Genomic DNA, 27,291 nt, shown 5'->3' on the forward strand with positions numbered 1-27,291 from the left:
TGCAAAATACTTGTTTAATAGTTCATAATTAAAAAATCATGATAAAAAAACTTTTATCATGAAAGTTTATGATTTAAAAAAGCACCTTGACGTACGGAAAAAAATTCAAGTCCGGAAAACACCTTGTACTGCTCCAGTGAGAGAGAGCAGAATTTATTTCTCTTGCTTGATGAGAAGGGTTTTCGGTGTCTGTACATGTGAATGGGAAGTGGGAATTGTTTGCTATCATTGTTTCAATCTTTCTTTTGACATATGAGACACAGCATGCTCTACTGGGTTAGAAGACAGATCCTTTTTCCTAACTTAGGGAAAGATTGGTCTGACTCCTGAGGACATGTGAGCACCCACACAGCCTATGAGCTCAGGAGCAACTCTCCCAGAATAGACTGTGATCTACAGGTGTATCTGGAAGAGGGATAGGCACTGACATGGTGATTAAACCAAGTGTGAAGATCTTAGAAGGGCTGAAAATTCCAACAGACCTCGGCTTGATTCTTGGCTCCATCGGGGTAGGTTCAGTATTATCTCTAATTTTTGCCCTCTTCTGTAAAGTCAAGATCATACTACTAATCTCGTTGGGGTTTGGGGAGGATTAAAGAAAATTTAATGAGCACACTTGTTACAGGTGGGAACTCTTAAATGTAAGCCTTTTCTTCCAGTTTGTCCTACTCACCTGCTTTCTGCCTTCTGGCTGTTTTGGTGCTTGGAGCCAGTGCTTCTCAAACTGAGGAACAGGTGTGTTTTTGTGTTTTCAATCCACTGAAGTTTGACATTCTGGTAAAATACAATAGAAATGAAATTTTTAAATGTACAAAACACAGCCCAATTTGCTATTGTTGTGGTGAACAGATAGCAGATTGGCAAATTGTTATAAACATTTCTCTCAATGTCTCAGTGTCTCTCAATAAAGGAAAAGGTCACCAGTTGGCAGACCACACTTAGGAGTACTGGTTAAGGGTAAGCTGCAAGGTGAGAAGATGAACTTGAATAAAATGTGTGAAAGAATATTGTCAACTCTGAAGCTTAATAACAGGTAGCTATGGGTGGTGGGGTTGCCTCTTTGTATACGTGAGTATTGTTCCCACCTGATCTGAAAGATGAACTCAGACCCCATCTTCTGGGTGCTGTCCTCTCACAGTCCCTCGAGCACTGTGTTGTTCTTCCCTGTGCCTCTCATGATATCAGAAGGTTTATGTTGCCTTTTTTTTTAAAGATTATATTTATTTATTTGACAGAGAGAGACATAGCAAGAGAGGGAACACAAGCAGGGGGAGTGGGATAGGGAGAAGCAGGCCTCCCGCCGAACAGGGAGCCGGATGCAGGGCTTGATCCCCGGACCCTGGGATCATGACCTGAGCCGAAGGCAGGCAGACGCTTAACGACTGAGCCACCCAGGCGCCCCGGTTTATGTTGCTTTTAACCATTAATGGGAGTCTCTATTCCTCAGCTGCCATGATTTTTAGTCTCTATGTGAATAGAAGCAAATGGATGGGTTAGTATTATTTCTGTTGACAGATCCTTTAAGAAGGGAAAAACAAATGTAGAGGGAAAATAAAATGTTCATCTGTCATAATTCACATCCTTTTTAAATATTTTTGTCATGTTTGATTCATCTTTTTTTGTAGTGACGGAAATCAAACATTACAGATAGATAAATGTGAGGTCCTCTTGTCCTCCAATCCCAGTCCTGCTCACCTCCCAAGACGTTCTTAATGCTGTAAGGGCAACAAAAATACTCAATACTTTGGTATATACTGCCACCTAGTGATTGATTTTGTAATGACACTAAATGATAGTGGGTCTCCTACAGGAGAAAGACCACCCCCAAGAAGACATTTTTGGAAAATTTAGGACCGGGTTGTGGTATTGTCACTGGCTTTTAGTGAGCAGGAACTAGGGATGCTAGATACTCTCATTTTCCTGGGACAGTGGCCTCATAAAGAATTGTCCTAAATCCCGAATGTTTTTCCTAGGTCCTGTGGGATATTCTTGCAGATGAAAAACCTGTTCGCTGTTAGCTTAGAACCTAATTTGATTTTACATAGAAACACAAAATATTTTTTGCACAATTTTAATATAATTCTGACTTGTCCAGGAATACAATTATTATGCACATTGAGAAAAAAAATTGTACTTTGCTCAGATTTTACCAAGAAAGTTTCATCATTAGATAAAATTGTTTCATTTGTTGGGCGCCTGGGTGGCTCAGATGGTTAAGCGTCTGCCTTCGGCTCAGGTCATGATCCCAGGGTCCTGGGATCGAGTCCCACGTCGGGCTCCCGGCTCAGCGGGGAGCCTGCTTCTCCCTCTGACCCTCTCCCCTCTCATGCTGTTTCTCTCTCGCTCACTCTCTAAAAAATAAATAAAATATTTAAAAAAAGAAAAAAAAATTGTTTCATTTGTCATTTGTGGTAAACACACTATGAGAACAGGACACCTTTTTCAGTCTGCACTTCCTTTCAGTTAAGAGGTTGCATGTGTGGTGATTCTATGTGTGTTTGTATAATATATTATTTAGCCAAATTTTAGAATGCCAAATATAAAAAGAAGTGATAGCAATATTCAGTAAACTTGTCTCCTGTTATTCTAAAATTATTCATTATAGGGGTGCCTGAGTGACTCAGTTGGTTAAGCGTCTGCCTTCAGCTCAGGTCATGATCCCAGAGTCCTGGGATCGAGCCCCGTGTTGGGCTTTCTGCTCAGCAGGAAGTCTGCTTCTCCCTCTCCCTCTCATTCCCTGCTTGTGCGCTCTCTCTTTCTCCCTTTCTCTCTCTCTCAAATAAATAAAATCTTCAAAAAAAATTTTTTTTAAAGATTTTATTTTTATTTATTTGAGACAGAGAGAATGAGAGAGAGAGCACATGAGAGGGGGGAGGGTCAGAGGGAGAAGCAGACTCCCTGCCGAGCAGGGAGCCCGATGCGGGACTCGATCCCGGGACTCCAGGATCATGACCTGAGCCGAAGGCAGTCGCTCAACCAACTGAGCCACCCAGGCGCCCCCCAATTTTTTTTTAATTTAAAAATTATTCACTATAAATAGTTGTATACATCTGACCATCTCACTAGACCTTCTATGGTCACTTAAATATTAAAATACATTTTATTTTGTTATAGATGATTTTCTTTTTCTTATACTCCAGTGTAAGGGCATCATATTGATTATATATATATATGCACGCTGAAAGCTTTTGAGAACATTGGTGTATTTTGAACAGAGGAATGCCATGATCTGACTTCCATTATTACAAAGATGGCTTGAGGTAACATATAGGAAACTCGGTTCTGTGCTTGATGCAGTGAATACGTTAATGGATATTCCTTCTCTTTTCTAAGGCAGTAAGTGAACCGGGCAAAACAGGCCACTCTGTGAAACATGACACAATACCACCATCTAGTGGGCAAAATCCTGTTTCATAAGCAAAGCTTTGTTTCATAAGCAAAGCTTCAAAAGTTTACTTAACAAAGAAGGTGCAGTTAAAATTTAAACTGCTGTATATCCTGTAGAATTAGAGACATCTTGGTGTAAATCAGAAATTCCTTATCTGAAATGATTTTAAGTAAAAACAAAGTAATATAATTTCCAAGACACTGCTTTGATTCCATTTCTCCTATCATGAAATTATTTCCCTAAGGAAGTCTTTCTTTTCCTCCCTCCCTCCCTCCCTCCCTCCCTCCCTCCCTTCCTTTCTCCCTCCTTCCTTTCTTCCTTCCTTAGTAGGCTCCATGCCCAACATGGGGCTTGAACTCAGAAACCTGAGATTCAGAGTCCCATGGCTCTACTGACCGAGCCAGCCAGCCACCTGAGGAGGTATTTCTTTCAAGGCTTACACTTCAAATGTTGCTGAGCCTTCATTTTTTCGCTGAGTTTTTAAAGTCACTGAGGGAGTTCAGAGCAGGCTGCCCCAAAATATGCCCCTTTGGCATACTGATTATTTTGAATTAAAGTTGACCTAAGAAGCAGCTGGTACAAGAAGGCCTCTTTGACCCTCCTTTGTCTCCTTGAAAGCAGGAAATAAATCTCCCTTGTGAAAGGCACCCTCCCTGCACCAGGAGGTAGAGAGACCCCCTCATCACCAGAAAGGAAATTTAGGGCCGAGAATGTTGTATAAATAAATCCTATTACTTCTTCACTAATTCACTACCCCAAGCCCAAACTTGATCAAGTCAATTGTCTTGTCTAAAAGGTATAAAAAGCTGCCTGCTTTAGTCACTTCTTTGAGTCTCATATTTCTATGAGCTCCCATACGTATGAATTGTTTGTTTTTCTCCTATTAATTTGTCTTATGCCAATTTAATTATTAGACAAGCCAAAACCTAGAAGGGAAGAAAGGAAAACTTTTCCCTCCCTACATCATACTCTCCCTGGGCGACCTCATTTATAGGCACTCTTGTGATCACCATATATGTATATTTAAAAGCTTTATCTTTTAGCTCCTAGCCAGACCTTTTTTCAAACTCCAAGTTCTACATCCAGCTTCAAAGCATGTCCTCCCTTGTGTATTCTCATAGCACCTCAGTCACCACAAATCAAAACCGGGACTCATCATATCTCATCCCAAGTCTGTTCCTACCCTTCCTACAATATATTGTGAGAGGAAATGCAGTTGCTCAGGAACCTAGAATTCATCTTTGATTCTTTCCCCTCTTCTTATTCCTCATGTCTAATCAAGTAATTACTATTGTCCATTGTATCTCAAAAATTACTTCTTAAACCCAGCCACCTTCACCACTCACGTGGGCCCTTAGAGACAGAAAAAAAAAAAGAGACATTAAGACATTAAGTAATCACACAGATAAATGTAAAATTGCAACTTAACTTAAAATCTAAAAATCCCCTGGTAAGCCAGGAGCCTGCTTCTCCCTCTGCCCCTCCCCCTGCTTGTGCTTGCGCTCCCTCTCTCTCAAATAAATCTTAAAAAAAACCAACAACAAAAGACTCCGTAAGAGAGGGAAAAAAAGATACTAATTTTAATTTCTCTGACAGTTTCAAGGCTTCTATTTTGCCTTTTCTACTTCAGTAATTCTGACACCACCACGAGTGAAGGAGCTAATTTGAGAGGCTGCAACTAAATATATCATTAAAAATGGGAATGACATTTGAGAAATGGAAATGATCTTTGACCTCTGGTTGACCTCTATCTATGAATTATCTCTCACCTCTCTGAAAATATTATATCTATCAAAAAGTCTTGGGATTTTTGCTCCATTACCTCTGTTTCCTTTGGTCTTAACTCTTTCAACTGGTGACTTTTTAGATCTCTTTTTTATGTCGTTGGTCATACATGAATGGTGACTTTTTTTTTTACTTTATTTTTACAAATGTTGATTCTTGGTTGTCTCCTTCCAGCTTTGTGTTTGAGAATCTGTGTTCACCATTCATTCACCATCTGTTTTGCACAACCCACCTCCAGAGAATTGGGAGAAGGCGTAAGACCATAACTGAGCTTGAGTAGGGAGTTCTGCTGGTGGTTTGTCTTCTGGGAATTGTTGCTCCCCATTCCTGGAATTCATTTGCCACCAGGCATTTCCCTGCCTTTCCGTGACCATTTTGCACACTGCTTCAGCCCATGCATGGAGCTGCTGTTAGCTTAGTATGGGTGGACATGAGGAAGCTACCAGCTTCGATAATCAATCACCCCAATACATACCCCAGAGCCACCTCTCACTTCTTGTATCTAGGCTTGATGCTCCCCTAAGCCTTTATACACTTGACTCAGACTCATTGATGGTTAACATTTTGCGCCACTTCTTCTACCATTTTTTGTCAATGCCTCTAATGTATATTCTTCTTTTGAAGTTCTTGAGAATAAGATGCAGACATCATGCTCATTTGCTCCTAAATATTTCCATGTGTATTTCCTAAGAAAATGGACATTCTGTTATATAACCGCATCCCAGTTATCTAAAGCAGGAGATTTAATGTTGATAAAAAAAAAAACTCTTCTCTAACCCCTAGTCCGTATTCAGGTTTCATTACTTACCTCAACAACGTATTTTATAGCAGTAATTTTTCCTAGTCTAGGATCTAACCTAGGATTTTATATTGTATTTAATTATCATGTCTCTTTACTTTCTTATAATCTCAGAGAGTTCCTCAGTTTTTCTTGTCCTTCACGACCCTGCAATTTTTGAAGGGTATAGGCCAGGTTTTTGTTTTGTTTTGTTTTGGTTTTGGGGTTTTTTGTTTTTGTTTTTTTTTTTTATAGAATGTCCCTCAACTTGAGTTGCCTGAGGTTTTCCTTACATTTAGATTCAGGTTATGCATTTTTGGCAGGATTAGCTCAATATATCATATCAGAAGGCACATGATGTTCATCCCAATATTGGTGACGTTCGCCTTGATCACTTCATTGAGGTAATATATTCTGTTGGTTTGCACGCTGGCCCCCGTCCATAGAGGGCAAGGTGAGACCAAAGAAAGAGGCAGACCACTCCAGGTTGGTAGGTGGCAGCTTTTAATAAGGAGGGGAACTTTATTACGAGGTTTGTCTTGGGCAGCAGGAAGACAAAGAAATATCTGCACCCGCACACCAGAATCTTAAAAGTTTATTATACAGAGGCCTTAACTAGGTTGTTACATATACCACCCAGATGGTTTCAACACCTTACTGTCTCGAGGCTATGTCCTTGGAACAGCTCCTGCTGTGGGAATGGTGGGCCGAACTTACATACCAAGGACAAGGGAGGGGTGAAGAGGCTCCAGTCCAGCTGGAGGGTCAAATGATGGTCGTGTCTTCTCAATGACCTCCTCCAACATGCTCCAAGTTTACCATTGTGAAGTGAATATTTTCTTTTGTAATTACTAAGTATTTTTTAGGTACTTTGCAACTATGTAAATATCCCATTTCTCAGATCAAATTGACACCTGTTAGTTTTAGTAAGTAATCTTTCAAAAATCTCAATCTGATCAAGTGACTCCCCTGCTCCAAATAATCCAATGATGTCCCCGTGCATTTCACTTCTTTTAGGGAACACCTTCCCCATTGCCCAGGTCCTACTTCTGAGAGTCTTTCTCGATTCCTCTCCCTTTCTCACTGTCTTCAGTGTCCACAAAGTCCCCCCATTCTACTTTCTGAATATTTGTTATTTCTCCTTCTCTTTGTCCTTCAGTTCAAGTTCTTACCAATTAGTTCTGCCCTTGTCTATTTAAATTTTCTGTCTGTTCTTGCCGGTTCAAGCCTCGGTTCCTAAACTATCCTTCAAACTGCTACCTGAAAGATCTTTCTAAAGCCAAATATCTATTATTGATATCTTCATATATATATAAGAAAGTCCAACTAATAGGCTTCAGAGATATAGAACAAAAAATGTGGGAGCACGGGGAGGAGATGTTGTCAAGAAAATCACGTAAGAACATTTCCCAGAAAGGAAGAATATGAATTTCCAGACTGAGAGGGCCCAACACAGGCCTGGAGAGAACTCTGTAGAAACCATAAGCTTTAGCTCACTGTTGCGATGCAGGAATGGGTCCCATGTTGCCAGATATCCTGATTTTTTAGAAAGAAGAAAAATCACATTGTTAGTGGAAACTCTACTAATTTTTAAATTATGACTGAAATTTAAAAAAAAATACACGCACAACACCCACAAACATGAAACTAGGGGAGGACAGGGGCATCTGTAGGTTAGACTATAGTGTACATGAAAAGCACTTGGGGGTGTAGAGTCTGGAAAAGCAAGATGGACCCAGCATGAAAAGTCCTGGAAGCCAGCAGAAGGAGTATGAGCTTTTTTTTCAAGGGTGAGGGAGATGTTGATGATCTGTGAGCAGAGGGTAATGCTATTAGAGAACTTAATGTTTAGAAAATTTACTGACTGTGGTGTGGAGATATCTGGGCAGTAGGAAGGGGGATGGACAGTAGGAAAACCTAGGCCTTACGAGGCCACAGTAATAGAAATGAGAGCCCAAACCAAGGTCATGGTTATGAAACATTTTAAGTTTTTGGAATGCCTGGAAGCCACCGGGCTCTTCGTTAAATTAAAAATATAATGAGGGGCACCTGGGTGGCTCAGTCGGTAAGTGTCTGCCTTTGGCTCAGGTCATGATCTCAAGGTCCTGGGATCGAGTCCCGCATCAGGCTCCTTGCTCAGGGGGGGGTCTGCTTCTCCCCCTGTCTCTGCCCCTGACTTGTGCACTCTCTCTCTCTCAAATGAAGAAACAAAATCTTTTTTTTTTTTTTTAAGATTTTATTTATTTGTCAGAGAGAAAGAGAGAGAGAGCATGAGCAGAGGGAGGGGCAGAGGGAGAAGCAGGCTCCTGGCTGAGCAACGAGCCTGGATGAGGGACTCAATCCCAGGGCCCTGGAATCATGACCTGAGCGGAAGGCAGACGCTTAACTTACTGAGCCTCCCAGGTGTCCCTAAATAAAATCTTTAAAAAAGTAAATAAAATAAAGTAAAAGAAAATTAAAAAAAAATGAAAACAAAGAAGAGGAAACAAAAAAAGGTATTAATACGTAATTTTTATTTATGAACTATGATTTACTAAATAAAATGCCCATTTCACACTATGAAACAAAATACATGAACACTATAATCAAGTTTCCAGTGTCCACGGAAACTATCAATTTTACGTGGTTGGCTCTTTTGAAGTTTTTCTGTAACTGTTCGTTTACCAAATAAAAGATTTTTTTTTCCTTGTAATCAGGTGAATGATTAAACAAGCCTCAAAATTAAGAAAAATGTGTAGAATTTTTTTTTTACTTTAGAGAAATGTATCTCTTAACATGCTTTAAAAAATGAATTAATATAGACTATCATTCCATTTTAAGAGAGGAACCAAGGTCCAGCTCCCTGCCAGAATAGCAGAATTGGATATTATTAGTATTCCTTAAAAACAAATAATTAATAATAACTAATAAATACCAATAACAAAAAGCTGCCATTTAAAAAATATCCTTTGCTTTCCATGCATTTTAGAATGTAGGTATTATTATCTTCTTTTTACAGATAAGGAAGTTGGAATGAGAGAAACGAAGTCACAAAACTAGTGAGAGCAGAGTTCAGATTCCAAGCCAGGCGCCTGACGTAAATGCCAGCATTCTTCATACACTAAGCTGCTTCCAGTTAATAGTGCACCTGCCATAGATGATTCTCTTCCAATTCATAAGTTTCTTATCATGCAACCGCCTTACATAGTCAACATTTTTCTCCATCATAGTCCTTGCATTCAGGTGTATTAAAAAAGGTTAATGAAGAAGTAGATCATAGGAACCAACCTTTAGGGGCGCCTGGGTGGCTCAGTCGTTGAGCGTCTTCCTTTCGGCTCTGGTCATGGTGCCGGGGTCCCGGGATGGAGCCCCGCCTGCATCGGGCTCCCTGCTCGGCGGGAGGCCTGCTTCTCCCTCTCCCCCTGCTTGTGTTCCCTCTCTCGCTGTGTGTCTCTCTCTCATATAAATAAAATCTTAAAAAAAAGGAACCAACCTTTCTACCACCAACTAAAGCACCACCCATGCCCCTGGGATGCCCTACTCTGTAGTTGCATATAATTTCACCCAGAAGTTGAAAGAAAATGCCTGCTCATTTCCCTTGAATTCAACCCCTCACTCACCTTCCCACCCACCCACCTCCTTCTTTTACTTTAACCAAGGCCTGATTTACATTACTAGTGGAACATTCCTCCCAGGCTGCCTCAGCTGTCAGGGGCAGCAAATGTCCTAAACGGAGGCTGCAGGATCCCTGGGAGAGTTTACATTATGTTCTTACAAGCTATTAATGCGTGTGCTTATATGGATGAGCTTTTCTCTGAAAACGTTGTATTCATTGTAAAATTCATTGTAAAAGACACCACAGAGAAAGCTGAGTGAACAGCTTACACATCCTGCAGTGGCGAGTCTGTGTGTGTTTTCCCAGGAGACTGCAGGCCCTTCCCAGCCCCCAGAAAGGTTGCTTTCCTCTGGACAGGGGGCTCGGCCCCTCTCCTGACACCCAGCTCAGACTGGTTACTCAGTGAATGGATGGATCTAGTCCAAGCCATTGTCTCCTAGATACGATGGTCCCCAGACGCAAAGAAGTGAGATTCCCCGTCCAATTCCCCCAGGGCCTCACTCCCAACCCAGTGTTTGCATAAAACCGGTTGCTTGTTTTTAGAGCCACCATAGGGCTGGAATCAGACTTTACCACCTCCTGCTGTGCCACCCAGGGCCAGGAGCTTGCCTCATTTGCAAAATGGGAGGAACGGGGACCACCTGAAAGGGTTGTGGTGAAGGATTTATAACTCGATGCAAGCCGAGTGCTTAGCATAAGGCCCGCCCCTGGCGGAGAATGAGACCATTTTGATGGCGACGAAAGGGGGACGCCGGCGGGAGACGGGAGGTGGGCAGCGGAAGGGGCGGGCGAGGGTTCCGCTGGCGCCCGGCGGGGTGGCAGCGCGGCTCCCACGAGGTCCGGCCGAGATCGCCCCGCGGCAGCGAGGCTTTCCTCCCGCAGCCGGGGCCGTGCGTGGGGTGGGCGGCCGCCGCCGCCGCCGCGGGACCAGCGCGGGGAGGACCTTTCGACGCGCCCGCGGACGCCCCGCCCCGGAAACACGCCCCCCGCCGCCTCGGCGCGCCTTTGAAAGTCTCCTCCCTTTCTCCTCGGACCTTTCGCAGCGTCCGGGTTGCTCGTCGAGCTCCGTTCTCTCTCCTTAGCCCTGCGGGGCCCCCCTCCGGGCGTAGCGATGCGGCGGACCCGCGCGGAGGTGGACGCGACGCTCCAGATCGCCAAGCTGCATGCGGCCGAGCTGCTGCCGGTGGCGCACTGCCTGGGCTTCGGCCCCGGGGCCGGCGCCGCTGCCGGCGACTTCTGCCTGCTGGAGCTGGAGCCCGCGCTGTGCCAGCAGCTGGAGGCCGGGCACAGGTGATCGCCCCGCGGGGAGACTGGGCCGGACACGCGCCTTGATTTGAACGCGGGGCTCGCAGCTGCCCGGAGGCCGCCTCTCCGGCGCGCTGCCTTTTTCCCCGAGGAGTCCACGCCACTGCTGGTCCGCCCACTTAGCGGGACGGAGGTCATACGGGGGGCTGGTCCAGCTGATCTCGGGGAGGCCTGCGTCCGCGGAAACAAAGCAGGAAAGAGAACCTCAGTGACGTTCTGGAGACCCTAACCAGGATGCCAGGAACTGCACTGAACACTTCCGCCATTCTAGCTTAAAATCCGGTGCTACTATCTAATATTTATACCCTTCTACTTATATTCCTTAAGTAGGTCGGACTGTAGGGAATAAGTTGAAAGCCGTTCTACAGAGTTGGTCATTGTGGGAGGCCCTCAAAACACAGACTCGGCGTGGGGTCATTTAATGGAAATCTGAAGCTGTTTCTAATTTGGGGTCAGCTACACATTTGCTGCAAAACCCTGGATTGAAAAACATAAGGGCAGAAGTCTAGAGAATCATTCCACTTTGTGCGCTCCCAGCTTCTGGAAATAGGAGTTAGGGGCTCTGGTTTGCTTCTCTTCTGCACCGCCCTTCCTCCATCCAACACCTGTCTTTTATTAAGTAGTTTGTTCTCTTGTAGATTTCTTTAAATTGAACTCTTCAGGCTTTCAGTTTTCATATTTACTCGTCTGACACTGTTATAATTAACTGGCCCTCTGCAGATGCTAGCCACAAAGGATCTTTAAGGAAGTCCAAGGGGAGCCTCATTCATTGGTTTTCATTCCAGCTGAGTTGGGGGGAAGCGCGGAGTTTAAGAAAGGACTTCAGGTGTGCGGACTTTGGTTTTATCCAGTTACTATTCATCCACCTGGCAATCCAGAAGGACCTAGAAATGTGTGTTTTAAAAAACATTTTTGCCAGGGGACGGCTTTAAACAAAATATTGAAGCATGGATAGTGCAATGTGGAGATAAATGTTGAAGAGTGGGTACTTGGGACTGTTAAGTGTTATTAGCACTAGGAAACAAAAAAAAACAAACCCTTTTCACTTAAACTGTCTTAATTTTAAAAAGCATTTACACATTCTTCTATTTCAGGTTTTATTTTTATTTCTTTAAAAGAAGTGAATAGTGTACGGGAGAGTTAAACGTTATACAGACAAAACTGCTAGGGTCTATGCCCTTGTCAATCCCATCATCTTTGTCTTTAGTCTTCTTCCTTTTGTCTGTCCTTCCCCTCTGCTCCTCTTCTTGCTCTTTTCCACCGGTGAGCCGTTGTCAGAACTTATTTACTGCAGTTTGTGAAAACATATTTTTCATGTATTTTCATTTAGCATTGCAGTTCTCTTTATAAAGTCCCAATTTCTTTGCAACAGAGCTGATGCGTAGGCTAGGATGTGCTTCTTTGATTGCTAGGGGATATTCAGAACAAAACAAGAAGACCCACTCTTGGGGCGCCTGGGTGGCTCAGTCGTTAAGCGTCTGCCTTCGGCTCAGGTCATGATCTCGGGGTCCTGGGATGGAGCCCTGCATCGGGCTCTCTGCTCCATGGGGAGCCTGCTTCTCCCTCTCCCACGCCCCCTGCTTGTTCCCTCTCTCGCTGTCTCTCTCTGTCAAATAAATAAATAAATAAATCTTTAAAAAAAAAAAAAAAAAGACCCACTCTTAGTTGGGCACCAGGACCAACAGCGTGATGATCCTCTGGGAGCCTGTTAGAAATGCAGAATCCTGGGTCCCATTCCAGACCTGCAGATTGGGATTCAGCTTTTTAACAAGATTCCCTGAGGTACCTATGCATAGGTTTGAGAAGTATTGCTTTAACATGATTTAGGAAATTGACATCTTGACCGAAGTTACTGGATGGTTTGTCTTGTGCTCTTCCAAGCAGTTTGCATGAAGATGCCACGTGGTGATAGTTGGCCTCTTGGGCTCTTTGGATCTTTCTTACTCATGTTGAATTACTGTTCCTTAGTGAGACCACCTGGTGCCCCTCTGTCTCTCAACAGGCCCCCCTCTTGCTTTGTGAGCCCAACATGTGCTCGAGGGTGATGAAAATAGGGGCCAGACAGCCTCAAGACTTAATTTTAAATTCTACAAGCCTAGAGGATTTTGGAACTGTTTATAATGAAGATGTCCGTTGGTGTCTCTAAACCATGTATTTTCTTTTCCCATTTTCCTGCAGTCTTGTGATTCGGGGTGATAAAGATGAGCAGGCTGTGCTGTGCAATAAAGACAAAACGTATGACTTGAGAACAGCAGACACTTCCAATATGTTGCTTTTTATTCCTGGTTGTAAAACTCCGGACCAGCTGAAGATGGAGGAAATGCATTGTAACATTATTCACACTGAGGTACTGTTCTCTGCCTTCTAATTTATATGAGAATCACAACCCATGTGCTAATATTGCCTTTAATAATGATGTAATGTATGGTGATTAACATAACATAATTAAAAAAATAAATTTAACATTAAAAAATAAAATCTTTAGGTATGGGGGCACCTGGGTGGCTCAGTCACTTAAGCATCTGACTCTTGGCTTTTGGCTCAGGTCATGATCTCAGGGTCCTGAGATGGGCTTTGAGTTTGGCTCTGTGCTCAGCGGGGGAGTCTGCTTGAGATTCGCTCCCTCTCCCTTCTGCCCCTCCCCCCTCTCTAAAATAATAAAATAAATCTTTCAAAAAATCTTTAGTTGTGAAATGTATAATTACGGGATCTGAAAAGTTCTCTAATGAAATTTAAAATTTTTCAGCATTGTTTGGAGTCTTGTGAAGTTGGCTTATTTTCCCTATTTGATTTTTAAGTCCTAGACAAGATGACCATTTTCTGCAACATGGAAAGTTTGTTATTAGGTGATATATTCTAAAAGTTTTACCTATTTTTAGTAAGTCTTACTGTAGATATGTTTTGAAAGGAGACTTCCTCAAACCACAACTAATACCTTAAGTAATGGTTATGAGGTGGAGAAATGAAGAAATTTGAATTTTTGAGGCAGGTGTGTTTCTCGGTTTAGCTCATTACTGCCTCTAGCCATGCATAATAAATTCTTAATTATTATGGAGACTACTGCTTATAGATACCAAATAGAAGTCTCCATCTTGGCTAGGTTATTACACACATCATGATCAAAACACGGCTTTTAATTCTCTCAGAATGACTTTAGGCCAACTACTGCCTTAGAATTGGCATAGAAATAAGGGAAAATACTGGGAAATGTCAGTGACCCATGATGTTGTTAGAACAGAATAACTTCCAGTAAATTTTCTATTTTGGTTCAATTGTAATTAACTAGAAATATGGGCAGTTCAGCCTTTTGTAAAAGATGTTACTTTTTCATCGCGTACCTGTTTTGTAGGTGTTTTTGCAGGGGTATAACAATATGGGAGTACTTCTGAGCTCTCGTTATGGAAATTCTGTGCACTGAGACTGGGTAAAGTGTAACAGATCTACCAACTAAGGTTTTGTTTTTTTTTTTAAGATTTTATTTATTTGAGAGAGAAAGCACAAGTGGAGTCGGGGGAGGGACAAAGGGAGGGGGAGAAGCAGACTTCCCACTAAGCAGGGTGCCCATTGCAGGGCTAGATCCCAGGACCCCGGGATCATGACCTGAGCCAAAGGCAGACACTTAACTGACTGGAACGCCCCAAAGATCTACCAACTAAAGGTTTAATCTGTGGTTGCACTTCAGATGCCTAGAAGGGCTAGGTGAGGAATGCACGTGGGCCAAGCAGGCTGCTGCTGATAAAATGGTAGTGGTTACCAGTCTCTGCAATAATAGAGAATGGTGGGGTCTGTGGCAAATTGAAGAACACAAGTCCCACGTAGGTGGGCGGCCACAGCTTGGCCTTGTGGGAAAGCAGGTCCAGAGCTGCCAGATCTTCTGACTTCTTGTTTTCAGGTAAACCTTGACATTTAGATCTTGGGACAAAATCTCCTCTAATATTTCTGTGTCAGCAGCTAGTTTCAACTCTATACTATATTCCTATCCCTTCCACACAACACAAAGCAACACACAAGCATCTGTGGTTTGGATATAGCCAGCAGCCTGTCAGTTTGTGAACCATAGATGAAATTGATCTTTTTGGTTTGGTCTTAAGCTCCTCTTTTGGAATCCTCGGGTTCAACAACATTACCATCAGGTTTGTCTAATCACTTAAGCCTTGTACTAGTTTGAAAGTAGAAGCATCCCCTGACCTTGCATTTTAGAGTTGGAAGGCACCCTGCATATAATCCAGTTCAGCCTTTTTTCCTTATTTATGTGAACCACTTACTGGGTACCTACCAAGTGCTAGATATTGGCAAGGTAGGTACAAGATAGGTACCTCTGGGGAGGTAGGGAGGGGTAACAGATACTCACCCACCAAGTAGCCACCGTCAACTGGATTGCTTTGAGTGATGAGCCTCTCACTGTTTCACAATAGGGAATTAGCTGCAACTCTAGATAGTAGGAAGTTCTTGCACTGAAAAGAAATATTTCTTCCTTAACTTTCTGCTAGATTTTGAAACCATAAGCAACGCAGAACAAGGATACTCTCTCTCTCCTTTAACATCCCTTCATTATTTGAAGACTGTGATCATGTCTTCTTAATTTTTTGTTTTCCAGCCTAAAAGTATTCTATCAGATTTGCAGAATGGTCACCATTCTGATCATTCTTTTTCTGGGCATACCCTAGTTTCCATAGTACACTTGAGATACTGAGCTCAATGACTGGTTCTCACTCTGTTGGCAGTGTCTTCTTAACTGGGGTTTGAAAAGATCTTCCTGAAGATACCCATCCATTTGCTTGAGATGCCTGGAGGGGGTCTTCTCAGTAGAAAGCAGATTACCTGGCTCTCTCTTCTTCTTGAGAGCAGATGAATTGGTTGAAATTTTGTATGAAATTTTCTTTTAGAATGGCCCCTAAAAGGTTATATCTTTATATTTTCTAGATCTTTGGTTTTTCTAATAATTATTGGGAATTAAGAAGATGCAGACCTAAATTAAAGAAGCTAAAGAAACTTTTGATGGAAAATACCTATGAAGGACCCGACAGTCAAAAAGAAAAGGATTCAAATCATTCAAAAGTAAGACTTATTTTCATTTGAAACTTAAAAAATAGAACTATAATTAGAGGCACTGATGGCAACATTCTTACTTTCAGTGTTTATATTTATATTATGAAAATTTCAAATATACCCCAAAGCAGAAAGACCCCCATATATTCATCACCCAGTTGAACATTTATCAATATTTTGTCAATCTTGCTGCTTCTGTCCCCCTGCTGCTTCCCACTTTTTTTTTTTCCCTTCTTTTTCAGGAGTACTTTAAAGCAAATCCTAGATATCCTGGTGTCATTTACATAGCTGAAAGCTTCACAGGTTCCTAACTATGGAATATGTTTTTTAGAAGATAAATTAATTTTTATTTAATTAAAAATTATAATTAGAGGCTCTTCAAACAAGATTTTATGGAAATGGAAAGTATTCTGATTATGTGAAAATTAACTGCTTCCTGAAAGTATGGGAAACTACTTACAAGCCAAGTAAAAAAAATTCTCCAGTTTTTAATGTAGTTTGAAATTATAGACCTGCACGGGCATTCTGAAGACCATATTTATGTTCTCTTTTTCTCCTTTGACTGATTGATTTTCTTCTTTCTTTTTCTTTTTCTCTTTTTGGTAATCACTTTATTGAGATACAATTTTGTATACCAGACAGTTCACTCATTTTAAAGTGACTTTAATTCAGTGGTTTTAGGACATTCACAGAGTTGTGTGGTCAGTCACCACGATGATGTTCAGAATATTTTCATCACCCCAAGGAAACCCTGTACCTTCTAATTTTAACTGTTACCTTCTAATCTTACCTTTCCCTGCTTCCCTCTCCCACTCAGCCCTAGGCAACCACTAATCTACTTTCAATCTCTTGATTTGCTCCTGATTTGCCCTTTCTGGGCATTTCATATGAAGAGAATCATATGATATGTGACCTTTTCTCACTGGCTTTTTTGACTTGTGATGTTTTTTAAGGTTCATTCATGTTGTAGCATATATCAGTAGTTTATTTCTCTTTATTGCTAAAAATACTCCATTTTATGGGTATATCATATTTTATTCATCAGTTGAGAGACATGGGTAGTTTTCCATATTTTGATTATTATGAAGGACATTCCTGTGAACATTCATGTACAAGTTTCTAGTGGACCTGTGTTTTAATTTCTTTTGGGTATGTACATAATAAGAGTGGAATTGATGGGTTATAGGGTAACTCTTTATAACTTTTTGAGGAACTGCCAGACTGTTTCCAAAGTGGCTGCACCATTTTACATTCCTATTGTATGAGGACTCCCAATATCTCCACCTCCCTGACAACACTTGTTATTATCTGTCTTTTTTTATATCAATACCAGTGGATTTGAAGTGGTATCATCGTGGTTTTCATGTGCATTTCCCTAATGACTGATGATGTTGAGCATCTTTTTATGTGCTTCTTGACTATTTATATTTCATTGAAAATTGTCGATCCAGGAACTCCTTTGTCCAATTATTCGGTTATTTGTCACTGTATTACTGAGTTGTAGGAGCATTCTTTATATAGTCTAAATACAAGTTCCTTACCAGGTATATAATATGCTTCTATTTTCTCCCATTTTGTGGGTTGTGTTTTTACTTTCTTGATTAAAAAAAAAAATTGTGATAAACATACATAACATAAAATTCACCATTTTAACCATTTTTGTGTGTATAGTTCTGTGGCATTAGGTACATTCACACTATTATGCAACCATGACCACCATGCATCCATAGAAACCTTTCATCTTCCCCAAGACGAAACTATATACCCATTAAACACCAACTCCCCAGTCTCCCCTGCTCCCATCCTCTGACAATCACTATTCATTCTACTTTTCATCTCTGTGAATTTGACTATTCTAAATATCCCATACAAGTGGAATTATACAATATTTGTCCTTTTGCATTGATATTTTGATGAAGTACAAAAGTTTTTCATTTTGATAAAATCCAATTTATCTGTTTTCTTTTGCTGCTTGTGTTTTTGGCATACTATCTACGAAACTATGGCTAAATTCGACATCACAAAGATTTACCCCTATATTTTGTTCTTAGATTTCATGTAGTCATCATTACACGTTATCAGAAGAACTTGAACTATAGTGTAAATATTGCCTTAATCTGTTCTATGTATCTATTCTCTCAAATTCAATAAGTCTAAAAAAATATTCTTCAGAGGACTTAGAATGGTTTTTTTTTTTTTTTTTTTCCTTGTTTCAGTATACAACTGAAGATTTGCTTGATCAAATTCAGGCAAGCGAGGAAGAAATAATGGTCCAGTTACAAGTTCTAAATGCCTGTGAGATTGAAGGTAGCATTACTTATCATAATTATTAATGATGGAATTTTCTGTTTCCACCAGCATCATGTGAGAAAGAAATTTATGGACCTCTTCATCCCATTGCATATTATCTATTTAATCTTCTTTTGGGCTTAAAGCTGATGATATTTATGTTTTTGGATGTGGGGTAGAGACTACATGTGATGTTTACATGAAGAGGTCCAACTGTGACCGGTGACTCCAACCACTCCTTACAGGGGTTTTTCTTGAGGCACATTTGATCCTAAACAGTGGAAATAAAGTTTTAAATTATGGATGCCTCCTGTTAATTGCTACAGTATATGGGTACCATGAATGTTGAGGTTAGAAACCAGTGGATTTTAATGCAACCCTCTGCATTTTTCACTTCTTGCCTGGGGATGTATAAAATTTTGGTATGTGTCGAGGGGTGCATAGATTATTCCTGGCATTTTCTCGGATTGACATCACACACTCCCTTTTCTAATGTTGCCTTTATTTTTTTCAGAATAACAATAGTAACATTCTCCCTTGGAAATGGTGGATTTGTACTTGATTTGTTTCTCCAGGGGTGGTGGTGGTGCCTTCAATGATCAGTTGGCATTTTGTGATCTTTCACAAGAATAGGGAAAGGTATCTTGATGTCCAGCCTTTATCTTGCTACCGGTTCATATCATACCTCTGAGTCTGTTGACTCTTGAGTGACCTAGGCTTCTTTATGAGCCCAAGAACACCTCTGCAAGACAACTAGATGAGAGTTATAACCATGCCAGTGCCCCAGAGTGGAGATCACCATGTGGGATATCCAACCTATGACCTTCACCTCATTTGTACAATGTTCTCTTGAAATCACTGAACCAGCTACAGGTTTCTGCACTTCCATTTAGATTGACAAGATTATTCTGAAATCATTATTAAAGCACTTGAAAAAAATGAGTCATATGTAAGGTACTTTTTAAAAACCACTAGGGTTTCTCTCCAGACACAATTCGTAATGATTAGGAGAAAAGCATAAAAAGAAGCCTTGCTTATAAAGAAAGCTAAGACTTCTAGTGTCTCTTTTTTGTACTGGGCAAGAGCACACTGCTTCTTTATCAATCTATTAGCCAATTAATTTGCTTACAATGTACTTTGGGAATTTGTAGGTTATTGGAGGATTCTTGAATTTGATTATGAGATGAAACTTCTAAATCACGTAACTCAGCTTGTGGATTCTGAATCTTGGTCTTTTGATAAAGTTCCTTTGAATACTTGCCTTCAGGAACTTGGACCATTGGAGCCAGAGTAAGTATTTTAATTACTATCTTTCCAAACTTCCTTAAAGGAAAGAAAATTATTTCCCAGGGTGCAACTAAACATAGGGAGTAGACTATATTTTGATGTCTTACAGAAATTTAAAAAATAAAAGAACCAGGAAGGACTTAGGAGTTTTGGTCACTGGACTGAATAAATGTGCATCATCTTTTTTTTTTTCCTACCTTAAAAAATATAAAGAATGGTGCCTGGGTGGCTCAGTCGTTAAGCGTCTACCTTTGGCTCGGGTCATGATCCCAGGGTGCTGGGATCAAGTCCCACATCAGGCTCCTTGCTCGGCGGGAAGCCTGCTTCTCCCTCTCCCACTCCCACTGCTTGTGTTCCTGCTCTCGCTTTCTCTCTCTCTGTCAAATAAATAAATAAAATCTTTAAATAAATAAATAAATAATGATGCGTGAGTTATCGTATGCTTACGTAATTCATGAAAAAATGTTTAGCGTGGGCCTGGCACGTAGTAGCCTTCCAGTATATTTTAGTTAGTTCCTCCTGTAAAATTTTACTTGGCAACCAAAATCACTTAGTATTTCAAATCTCAAATTTATATCTTAAGTTTTTAGTTAGCAATGGTGTTTAAGATATAATGCATAAAAATGTATTGATAACTTTTCAAAGGAGTGTTTTAAATTTTTCAGGGAAATGATTGCACACTGTCTTAAATGTTATGGAAAGAAATATGTAGAGGAAGGTAAGATTTGGAAAATATTTTAACTTGTTTGTGTTAAGATTGGTATGCCTTTCTGAAACGTGTGCCTGCGTTTGCAGGAGGTGAGTTGTGTGTAATTTTTTCTGAGAAATTGCGCTAGGGAAAAGGATACAGTAGTAGTGTATTGGAGTCAGAAGACAATATGAAACTTCCTCTTCCTTAGGTGAAGTTTATTTTGCACTGAGTGCTGATAAAATATGCAGAGCAACAGCACAGATGCTCCTTCAGAATGCAGTGAAATTTAACCTCGCTGAGTTTCAAGAAGTGTGGCAGCAGAGTGTTCCCGAAGGAATGATAACTCGTCTTGATCAGCTTAAGGTAAGGTTAGCAGTGGTGATTGCTACCATAACTCAATGGGGTCTCGTTAGTTACTGGGTGACATGAAATCTGTATTGCCACTGAGCTTGGAGACACTTTATTTTCCTAGCCACCATCTCCATTAGGAGCAGACTATACATTCAGTCCGACACTAGTTTTAGAACGTTTCTGTCGCCTCAGTGAGATCCCTCAGGCCTGTGTGCAGTTAATCCTGCTTCCCACCTGCTGCATTTCTGTTTCCACCAGCACTGTTGTAGTCCACTGTCATGTTTGTCTGGCTATAAAGAGCAGTGGAGTCCCTCAGCGGGCCCTCTGTACTTTTAATTTTGCCCACCTCCGATCCATTCTCTGCAGTGCTGCTAGAATGACTTTTGAAAAATGCCAGTCAGATTAGATGAACGTCATCCTTAATGATTTAACGGTTGCCCGTAGCATTTAAGATAGAAAATCCAGGAGGACGCCTGGGTGGCTTGGTCGGTTAAACGTCTACCTTTGGCTCAGGTCATGATCCCAGAGTACTGGGATCGAGTCCTGCATCCGGCTCCCTGCTCAGTGGGGAGTCTGCTTCTCCCTCTCCCTCCTCCCTTCCCCCCTCCCCTCTGCTTGTGCACTCGTGTGCATGCTCTCTCTCTCTCTCTCAAATAAATAAATAAAATCTTAAAAAAAAAATCCAGAATTTGTATCTTGGCCTACAAAACACTTCATCATCTCCCTTGTAGCTCCATCTCTTCCTCCTTCTCTCCTGCTCACTGCATACCAGCAGTCTTTCAGGTTTTCAAGATCATCAAGCTCTCTCCTACCTTAGGACCTGCCCATAAGGCTTTTTGTTCTAGAATGACCTTCTTTGTAATTTCTCCTTGCCACCTCCTATTCATCTTTGAGTCACTTCCTCAAGGATGCTTTTCTTTTTTCTAAAAAAACAATGCCTCCTGTTTTACTTGGTCAGAGCACCCTGTATTTTTCCTTCCAGGCACTCACCGCTTAGCTCTGGGAAAATGTTTAATTATGGGTGTTTCCCACTCTCCACTGTGATAGAATTTTGTTCACTGTTGCTTGCCAATGTACAGCATTCTGCCTGGCTTATGCTCAGGGTATGCTCAGTAAGTATGTGTTACAGCGTGAAAGGATTTGCTCAATATTTAGAGTTCCTTTTATGTCTAGGCACCATGCTAGATGCTGAGAAGAAAACCACGTGCTGTCAGGGTCCTCAGCCTGGGCTCTGGAGATGGGGGTGTGCACATTACATGTATAAATCTTTTCTTATAATGTAGAGTGATCTGTGTCATGGGAAGGGCATGTATAAGATGTTATGGGGGCAAAGAAAAGGGACTTATCCATCTGACTGGTCGATCGGGGATGATTTTCTGAAGGCATGGCTGTTGGAGCTGCTGAGTTTGAAAGGATGAACTATGAACTCTAGATGGAAGGGCAGAGATGAGGACCCAGGAGAGCATGTTCCAAGGCATGGAGGGATACAAATTGGGGCACTATTAGTAGGGATGCAGGACTAGAGTAAAAGGTGCTGGTGAGTCAGTGAGGGACACTATGGTCTGTGCTAAGGAATTTCATTCCTATTTAGAAAGCTCTCTGGGGCCTTTTAGTGACATCAGAAGAGCTACCTGATGAATTTTGCCTTTTAGAAAGAACACTATGACATTGAGGATGGTTGGATGGAAGGTTGGCTAGATTATGAAAAAGGAGAAATCTCCAGGCTCTCTATAGTTACGTACTCCTAGCTAAGAAAGTACTGGCCAAAGAAATAGGTGATGGAGAATGGATAAGGGAAATGTTGAGGCCTTAAAATCTATAGGATTAAGTGACCATGTAGGTGCAGGGTTTGAATAATGGAATCGAGGATAATGCCCAGGTTTCATGGTTTCCTAGGATAATGGGATAAGAGCAGTTTTGGGTAACAAACACAATGGGTTCATAGATAGGTTTGGATATAGAGTTCTTGTGCTCGTTCTCGGAAGAGCAATTTGAGGTGAAAATGCCTATGTTACTGTCATTAGCAAGTAAGTAGTGTTTGCAGCCCTAGGTTTAGTCGAGGTGAGTTGAGCCACTCAGGACAGTGACAGTGAGACAAGTCGGGGGATCAGGGTAGGAACCCCAAGGAACTACAACATTGAGTTCGGAGGAAAATAATGAGACGGTGATGTCAGCAATGGAGATTCAAAGAGGGAGGAAGCAACATTAATGAAGAAAACAGGGCTAGCAAATCCAAGGAAAGGGCTCACTAGATTTGGCAATGACAGGTCATTGGTGACTTTGAACTAGAGCTAACCTGATAAATTGAGCAGCAGAAGCCAGATTGTAGAAGGGAAAAGGAGAATTCACTGTTTAACGGAACTCTTTTTATGAAAAAGGCTATTGAGGGTTTCTGGGTAGTTTGTGTAAGTTTCACATAGCTGACATTTTTAGCGGCTTGGGCTCAGCCAAACCTAAAGGTAAAAGAATGAGTCGTATTTAGACACTAGACCGTTATTTTAACTGCCCTTTTTCATTTCATTTTTAAATAGGGGTTAGCCTTGGTGGATAGACACTCAAGACCAGAAATCATATTTTTGCTAAAAGTAGATGATTTGCCTGAGGATAATCAAGAACGTTTTAACAGTCTATTCTCTCTAAGGGAAAAGTGGACAGAAGAAGACATTGCTCCATATATTCAGTAAGTAATTTACTAAAGTGGATTTTGAGAGTTCTTTGTAGCATAGGGGTTTTAGATTTATGATTAGGACACTTTTTTTTTTTTTTTTTTGAGTGTTCCCTGAGGACATGGCTTCCTTTGAAACTTTTTCAAGTGGTGGCTGTTTTCTCTGTCATTCTTCACAACTTCTGATCCTGGAGGTGGGGAATGTGTTGTCTGTCTTTCTCATGCTGCCTCTAAAACCACTTCTCTGCCCTCCTCCCTGCAAAACTGCAGCTCTTTGAGGCCCACTCAGACTGCATACCCCACTATGGCTCTAAAGCAAACCCTCTCTCTGATGGACACCTCCTCTCTTTCCTGATGCCTCACTTTAACATTTTGGTAGATGCCAGATTGCAGAAGAACTACCTAGCTCATTAGTCACTGTTTACAGGACCTCAAATGTACTAATGCTGCCACCTCTTTACTGTGTCTTAGCTCTCGTGTCCTCTCCTCCCTTTACCCAGGTTGGATTTCCTGCTCAGGGTCTCTAGCTTCTACTGGGCATACTTTGCTCCTATGGCCCTTTCTCCCCCTTGTCACACCTCTCTGGCAAAAAAGAATCCATAAAGATAAAACTCAACTTTTCTGCTTACTCTGTGCCTACACATGGGCAGATGACAAATTTCCTGGAGAAAAAGACACAATGGAACTTGCCAGTCTTACTTAAGAGCTTGAGTGGTACTTACCTGGGTCCTTGGCAAAGCACCGTTTCCTAATGAAACTTTTCTACCCTTGGAGCTCACTTTTCATATTTTTGCTTTTCATGTCATCAATACCTTCTTTTTCCTCTTCACCTTCAGCTTGTGACCTCGTTTCTTGAGAAAATAGAAACAGATGAGAAAAGACAAGGACAACTTCTTTCCTACCGCCAAACCTGCCAGTCTCTTTGTATTATGTCCATACATACTCCCTTTGCAGTCCTTCCTCTATAATGCATGAACCATCCCTGCTCCTAAGGCCAGTCCTCCTCCTGCACTAGATCCATCCCTCTGGCCTTATTAAAGACATACATCCTCTAGTTATCATTTTCCCCCTTGTTATTGATGTCTCCCTACCTGCTGGATTATTCCCATCAATATATGGTATATCGTAGTAGTAGTGCTCATTTCAAAAAACAACAACCTACTGGACCCCATAGCCTCTGCTCTCCTTCACAAGAAATTCCTTTTGAAAGTTTGTGTACTCCTTTCTGCTTCTTTGTCTCCCATTCTTTCCTTAACCTGTTGGCATCTCTGTCTTTCTACATTTCAGTGGTCAACTGTCTGTCCTTGTTTACTTGGCCTCTTAGAACTGTTGGACACTGTGGACCACTTTCTAAACACATCAATTTTTGTCCCTTCTCTCCCGAGGCAGCTCCTTTTCTGTCTCTTTCTCATGTCTCCCTGTTCTTTCCAATCGTTAAATGTTGGTGTGCTCCATGACTATTCTTGACCATCTGCTTTTCCATTTATATTTTTTCCCTTGGTGCCCTCATCTAGACCTGGATTTAAACTTAATGACTTCCTAATTTTATCTTCATATTTGATCTTTCCCCCGAGTTCCAGTTTCTCTTATCTAGCTGCCTATTGAACATTTCCACTTGGATATCTAAGAGGAATTTCAAACCTGACATGCTCACAACAGAACTGTGGTTCCACCTTGTCCTAACCCCATCTTCCACCTCTCAGTAACATCACCACCATTAATGCAGTTACTCAAGCAAACAGTCTGGGAATCATACTTGTCTTTTTCTTCTCTTGCTCCCTGGTTCAAACTATGAGCAAATCCTAATGGATCATCTAGTACCTGCCTCTGAATTGGTCTCCCTACTTATATTTTCCCCCTCTTCTCCTGTCCCACTTTTCAAACTTTTTATTTTGGAAAATTTTAAACATTCAAAAGTGACAGTATGACATAATGAACCCGCCATGTACTCACCACTTAGCTTCCATAATCATCAACTCATTGCCTCCATTATTTAAAACTTAGATCACATTCTGCTTTTCCATTAATGAAAACCCTCCTAGTGACTTCCCTTTATACTTAGAATTAAATCACAACTTCTTTCCATGTTCTTTAAGGCCCTGTATGACTTTGCCCTTGCTCCCTTCTCCAGCTCATGTCCTCTCATTCTTCCTTCACCTCCTTTGTTCCAGTCATAGTCCTTCTCCTCTTCGGGTATACAAGACGAAGCTAAAATTCAGGAAGGGTGGGTAACATAAATAAGCACACACAAGTAGCTTAGGATCCAGGGTCTCCGTATCTAGACCTTCCTATATCACATGGCTTGTATTTCTAATTTGGAGCCTGTGTGATATAATGGAAAAAAACAAATTGGACTTAGAAGTCATGCAGACCGGGCAGCGAAGTTTGGTTCCATCCTTGACTACCTGAGCCCCATATCTAATGTGGGGTTAAATAATACATTACTTTTACTCTTTCTGTGGTTAAACGAGGTAATACATGTAAAGTACCTAGTTCAATTAAGGCTTAGTAACCACTCCCTACCCTGTCTCTCCCACAAACATACATCCTTATGCTTGTTGGAAAGATGGACTTAGGCAAGAGAGATACAAATAACTAGCACTGTGAATATTATGTTCCCTAACATACTCATGCTATTCTTTTTATTTTTTATTGTTCCCACAGAGATTTGTGTGGAGAGAAGCAAACCATAGGTGCATTACTCACTAAATATTCTCGCTCTTCAATACAAAATGGTGTTAAAGTTTACAATTCCAGAAGACCCATTTCTTAAAAGAACAACAGTCTGTTCTTTGGGACTAAAGTTGCTTCATAAAGTTGATGGTTATAAGAAAAAGATTATTGCATATATTTGTATTCCAGCTTTTAAGAAACACGCTTTGAAACATTTTTCTCCTAATCCTAAGCATTTTGAAACTACTGCTCTTTTTCCCTTAAATGTAATAGGATATTTCTATATCTTTCAATTTATTTTTTCATTACGCATACAGTGTAAACAAGGACAAAAGAAAGTTATTCCCTATATTTAGTATATCTCGAGTCTATGTGGTTTTATTTATAGAAAAGTGTTGCCTTTTTTATATTTAAAATTGCATTCCTTTAATTAGGATTTGACGTTCTAATCATTAACAAATTTAAAGGCTTTTTCAGAGAACTAAATAGTAATAGTTTCCTAGAAGAGTAATTATTTATTCACTTAAATGTCATTTCTCAAGTGATTTCCCCTCTATTTTCAACATTCCACCAAGACAGGGAGTCACTAGATCCTCTGTTACTTAACTTAGTCATTTGCATTGATGAAATTGGCTTGGTAATAGCTGCTATGTTGCCTGGCTGATGTCCATGTGCACTTTGGGATGAAATGGATTTGATCCTCAATCTTACGTGAAGAATACTAATAGAGCAATTTATAGTCCCGTAATGGAGAAAACTGACACGGGTAGTACTGGAAAACTGCAAGTAATGTCTGATGGGTTTTGGAATGCTTGATAAAGTTCCTTTATAGCTTTATTTTCCTGATTTGTATTCATTTAGACCAAAGGTCAGATTAATTTTAACTTAGCTAATAAACCTGTCACCAGGACAGTTGGAGGGCTTAGGCCAAAGATAAATCTGATCCAAGGTTGGAAAAATGTTAATGCATAATCCACAATTACCTAACCCAAGATTTAACTGTTATTGAAATTTACAACTGTTTTATCCTCTTGCACATGAACTGCAAATGTCGATGGCTTCAAAATATTTGTCTTTTCAATAAATGTTTTGTATGTATGTAAAATTATTTAAAAAATAAAATACTGAGGCAGCGCTACCTAGTGAGGACTCTGAAGTTTGAGTTAGACTACCTGGGGTCTAATTACATGTTTCACAGCTTCCATCACGGGGGCCCAATGGTTCATGGTGTCCCTTCACACAGCAAACCAGCGGGACACCCCCCTTCTCCTGGTTTCATGTATCCCTGTTCTATGTCCCCGCCCCGCTCTTCGCAAACCATTATATATTTCTTAATATTATTAACAGTTGTCTCCCATTGCATGTGCCCGGAAAAGCAAAGGCAAAAACCCCTCTTATGATCGCGCGAGCCCCACCCACTGACGGAACTTCCGGC

The 27,291-nt window shown here is 41.0% G+C and overlaps 1 protein-coding gene and 1 long non-coding RNA gene across 3 annotated transcripts; one reads left to right on the forward strand and one right to left on the reverse strand.

Moving 5' to 3' along the window:
* Positions 1-6,538: 6,538 nt before the first annotated feature.
* Positions 6,539-9,528, reverse strand: LOC135363960 (uncharacterized). Its single transcript, XR_010410397.1, has 2 exons — positions 9,219-9,528; positions 6,539-7,487 (listed from the first exon to the last, which is right to left on the reverse strand). It is a non-coding gene; the product is annotated as an uncharacterized LOC135363960 (long non-coding RNA).
* An 868-nt stretch (positions 9,529-10,396) lies between these two features.
* On the forward strand, positions 10,397-26,994 carry DSCC1 (DNA replication and sister chromatid cohesion 1). Of its 2 annotated transcripts, none has more exons than XM_045895997.3 (9): positions 10,397-10,836; positions 13,030-13,198; positions 15,775-15,909; positions 18,117-18,207; positions 19,341-19,479; positions 20,142-20,194; positions 20,376-20,530; positions 23,160-23,198; positions 25,848-26,994. In XM_045895997.3, the coding sequence occupies exons 1-9, from the start codon at positions 10,658-10,660 to the stop codon at positions 25,890-25,892; spliced, it is 1,005 nt and encodes a 334-aa protein (XP_045751953.1). In that variant the 5' UTR covers positions 10,397-10,657; the 3' UTR covers positions 25,893-26,994. The 2 variants fall into 2 exon arrangements, with proteins under 2 accessions (XP_045751953.1, XP_045751952.1); XM_045895996.3 differs by having other exon boundaries at positions 10,411-10,836; positions 23,050-23,198.
* The last annotated feature ends 297 nt before the right edge of the window (positions 26,995-27,291 follow it).

This window comes from Mirounga angustirostris, unplaced genomic scaffold (assembly GCF_029215605.1).
Source record: "Mirounga angustirostris isolate CCGP_5_RB_7025 unplaced genomic scaffold, mMirAng1.0.hap1 SCAF_4, whole genome shotgun sequence".
NCBI classification, from domain to species: domain Eukaryota; kingdom Metazoa; phylum Chordata; class Mammalia; order Carnivora; family Phocidae; genus Mirounga; species Mirounga angustirostris.

Excerpts from the sequence above, each read along its gene's own strand:
- DSCC1 (XM_045895996.3), top strand. The coding sequence starts at position 10,658 with ATGCGGCGGACCCGCGCGGAGGTGGACGCGACGCTCCAGATCGCCAAG. Across the intron at positions 10,837-13,029 it reads CAGCTGGAGGCCGGGCACAG|TCTTGTGATTCGGGGTGATA; the intron begins GTGATCGCCCCG and ends ATTTTCCTGCAG. Across the intron at positions 19,480-20,141 it reads CTTGGACCATTGGAGCCAGA|GGAAATGATTGCACACTGTC; the intron begins GTAAGTATTTTA and ends TAAATTTTTCAG.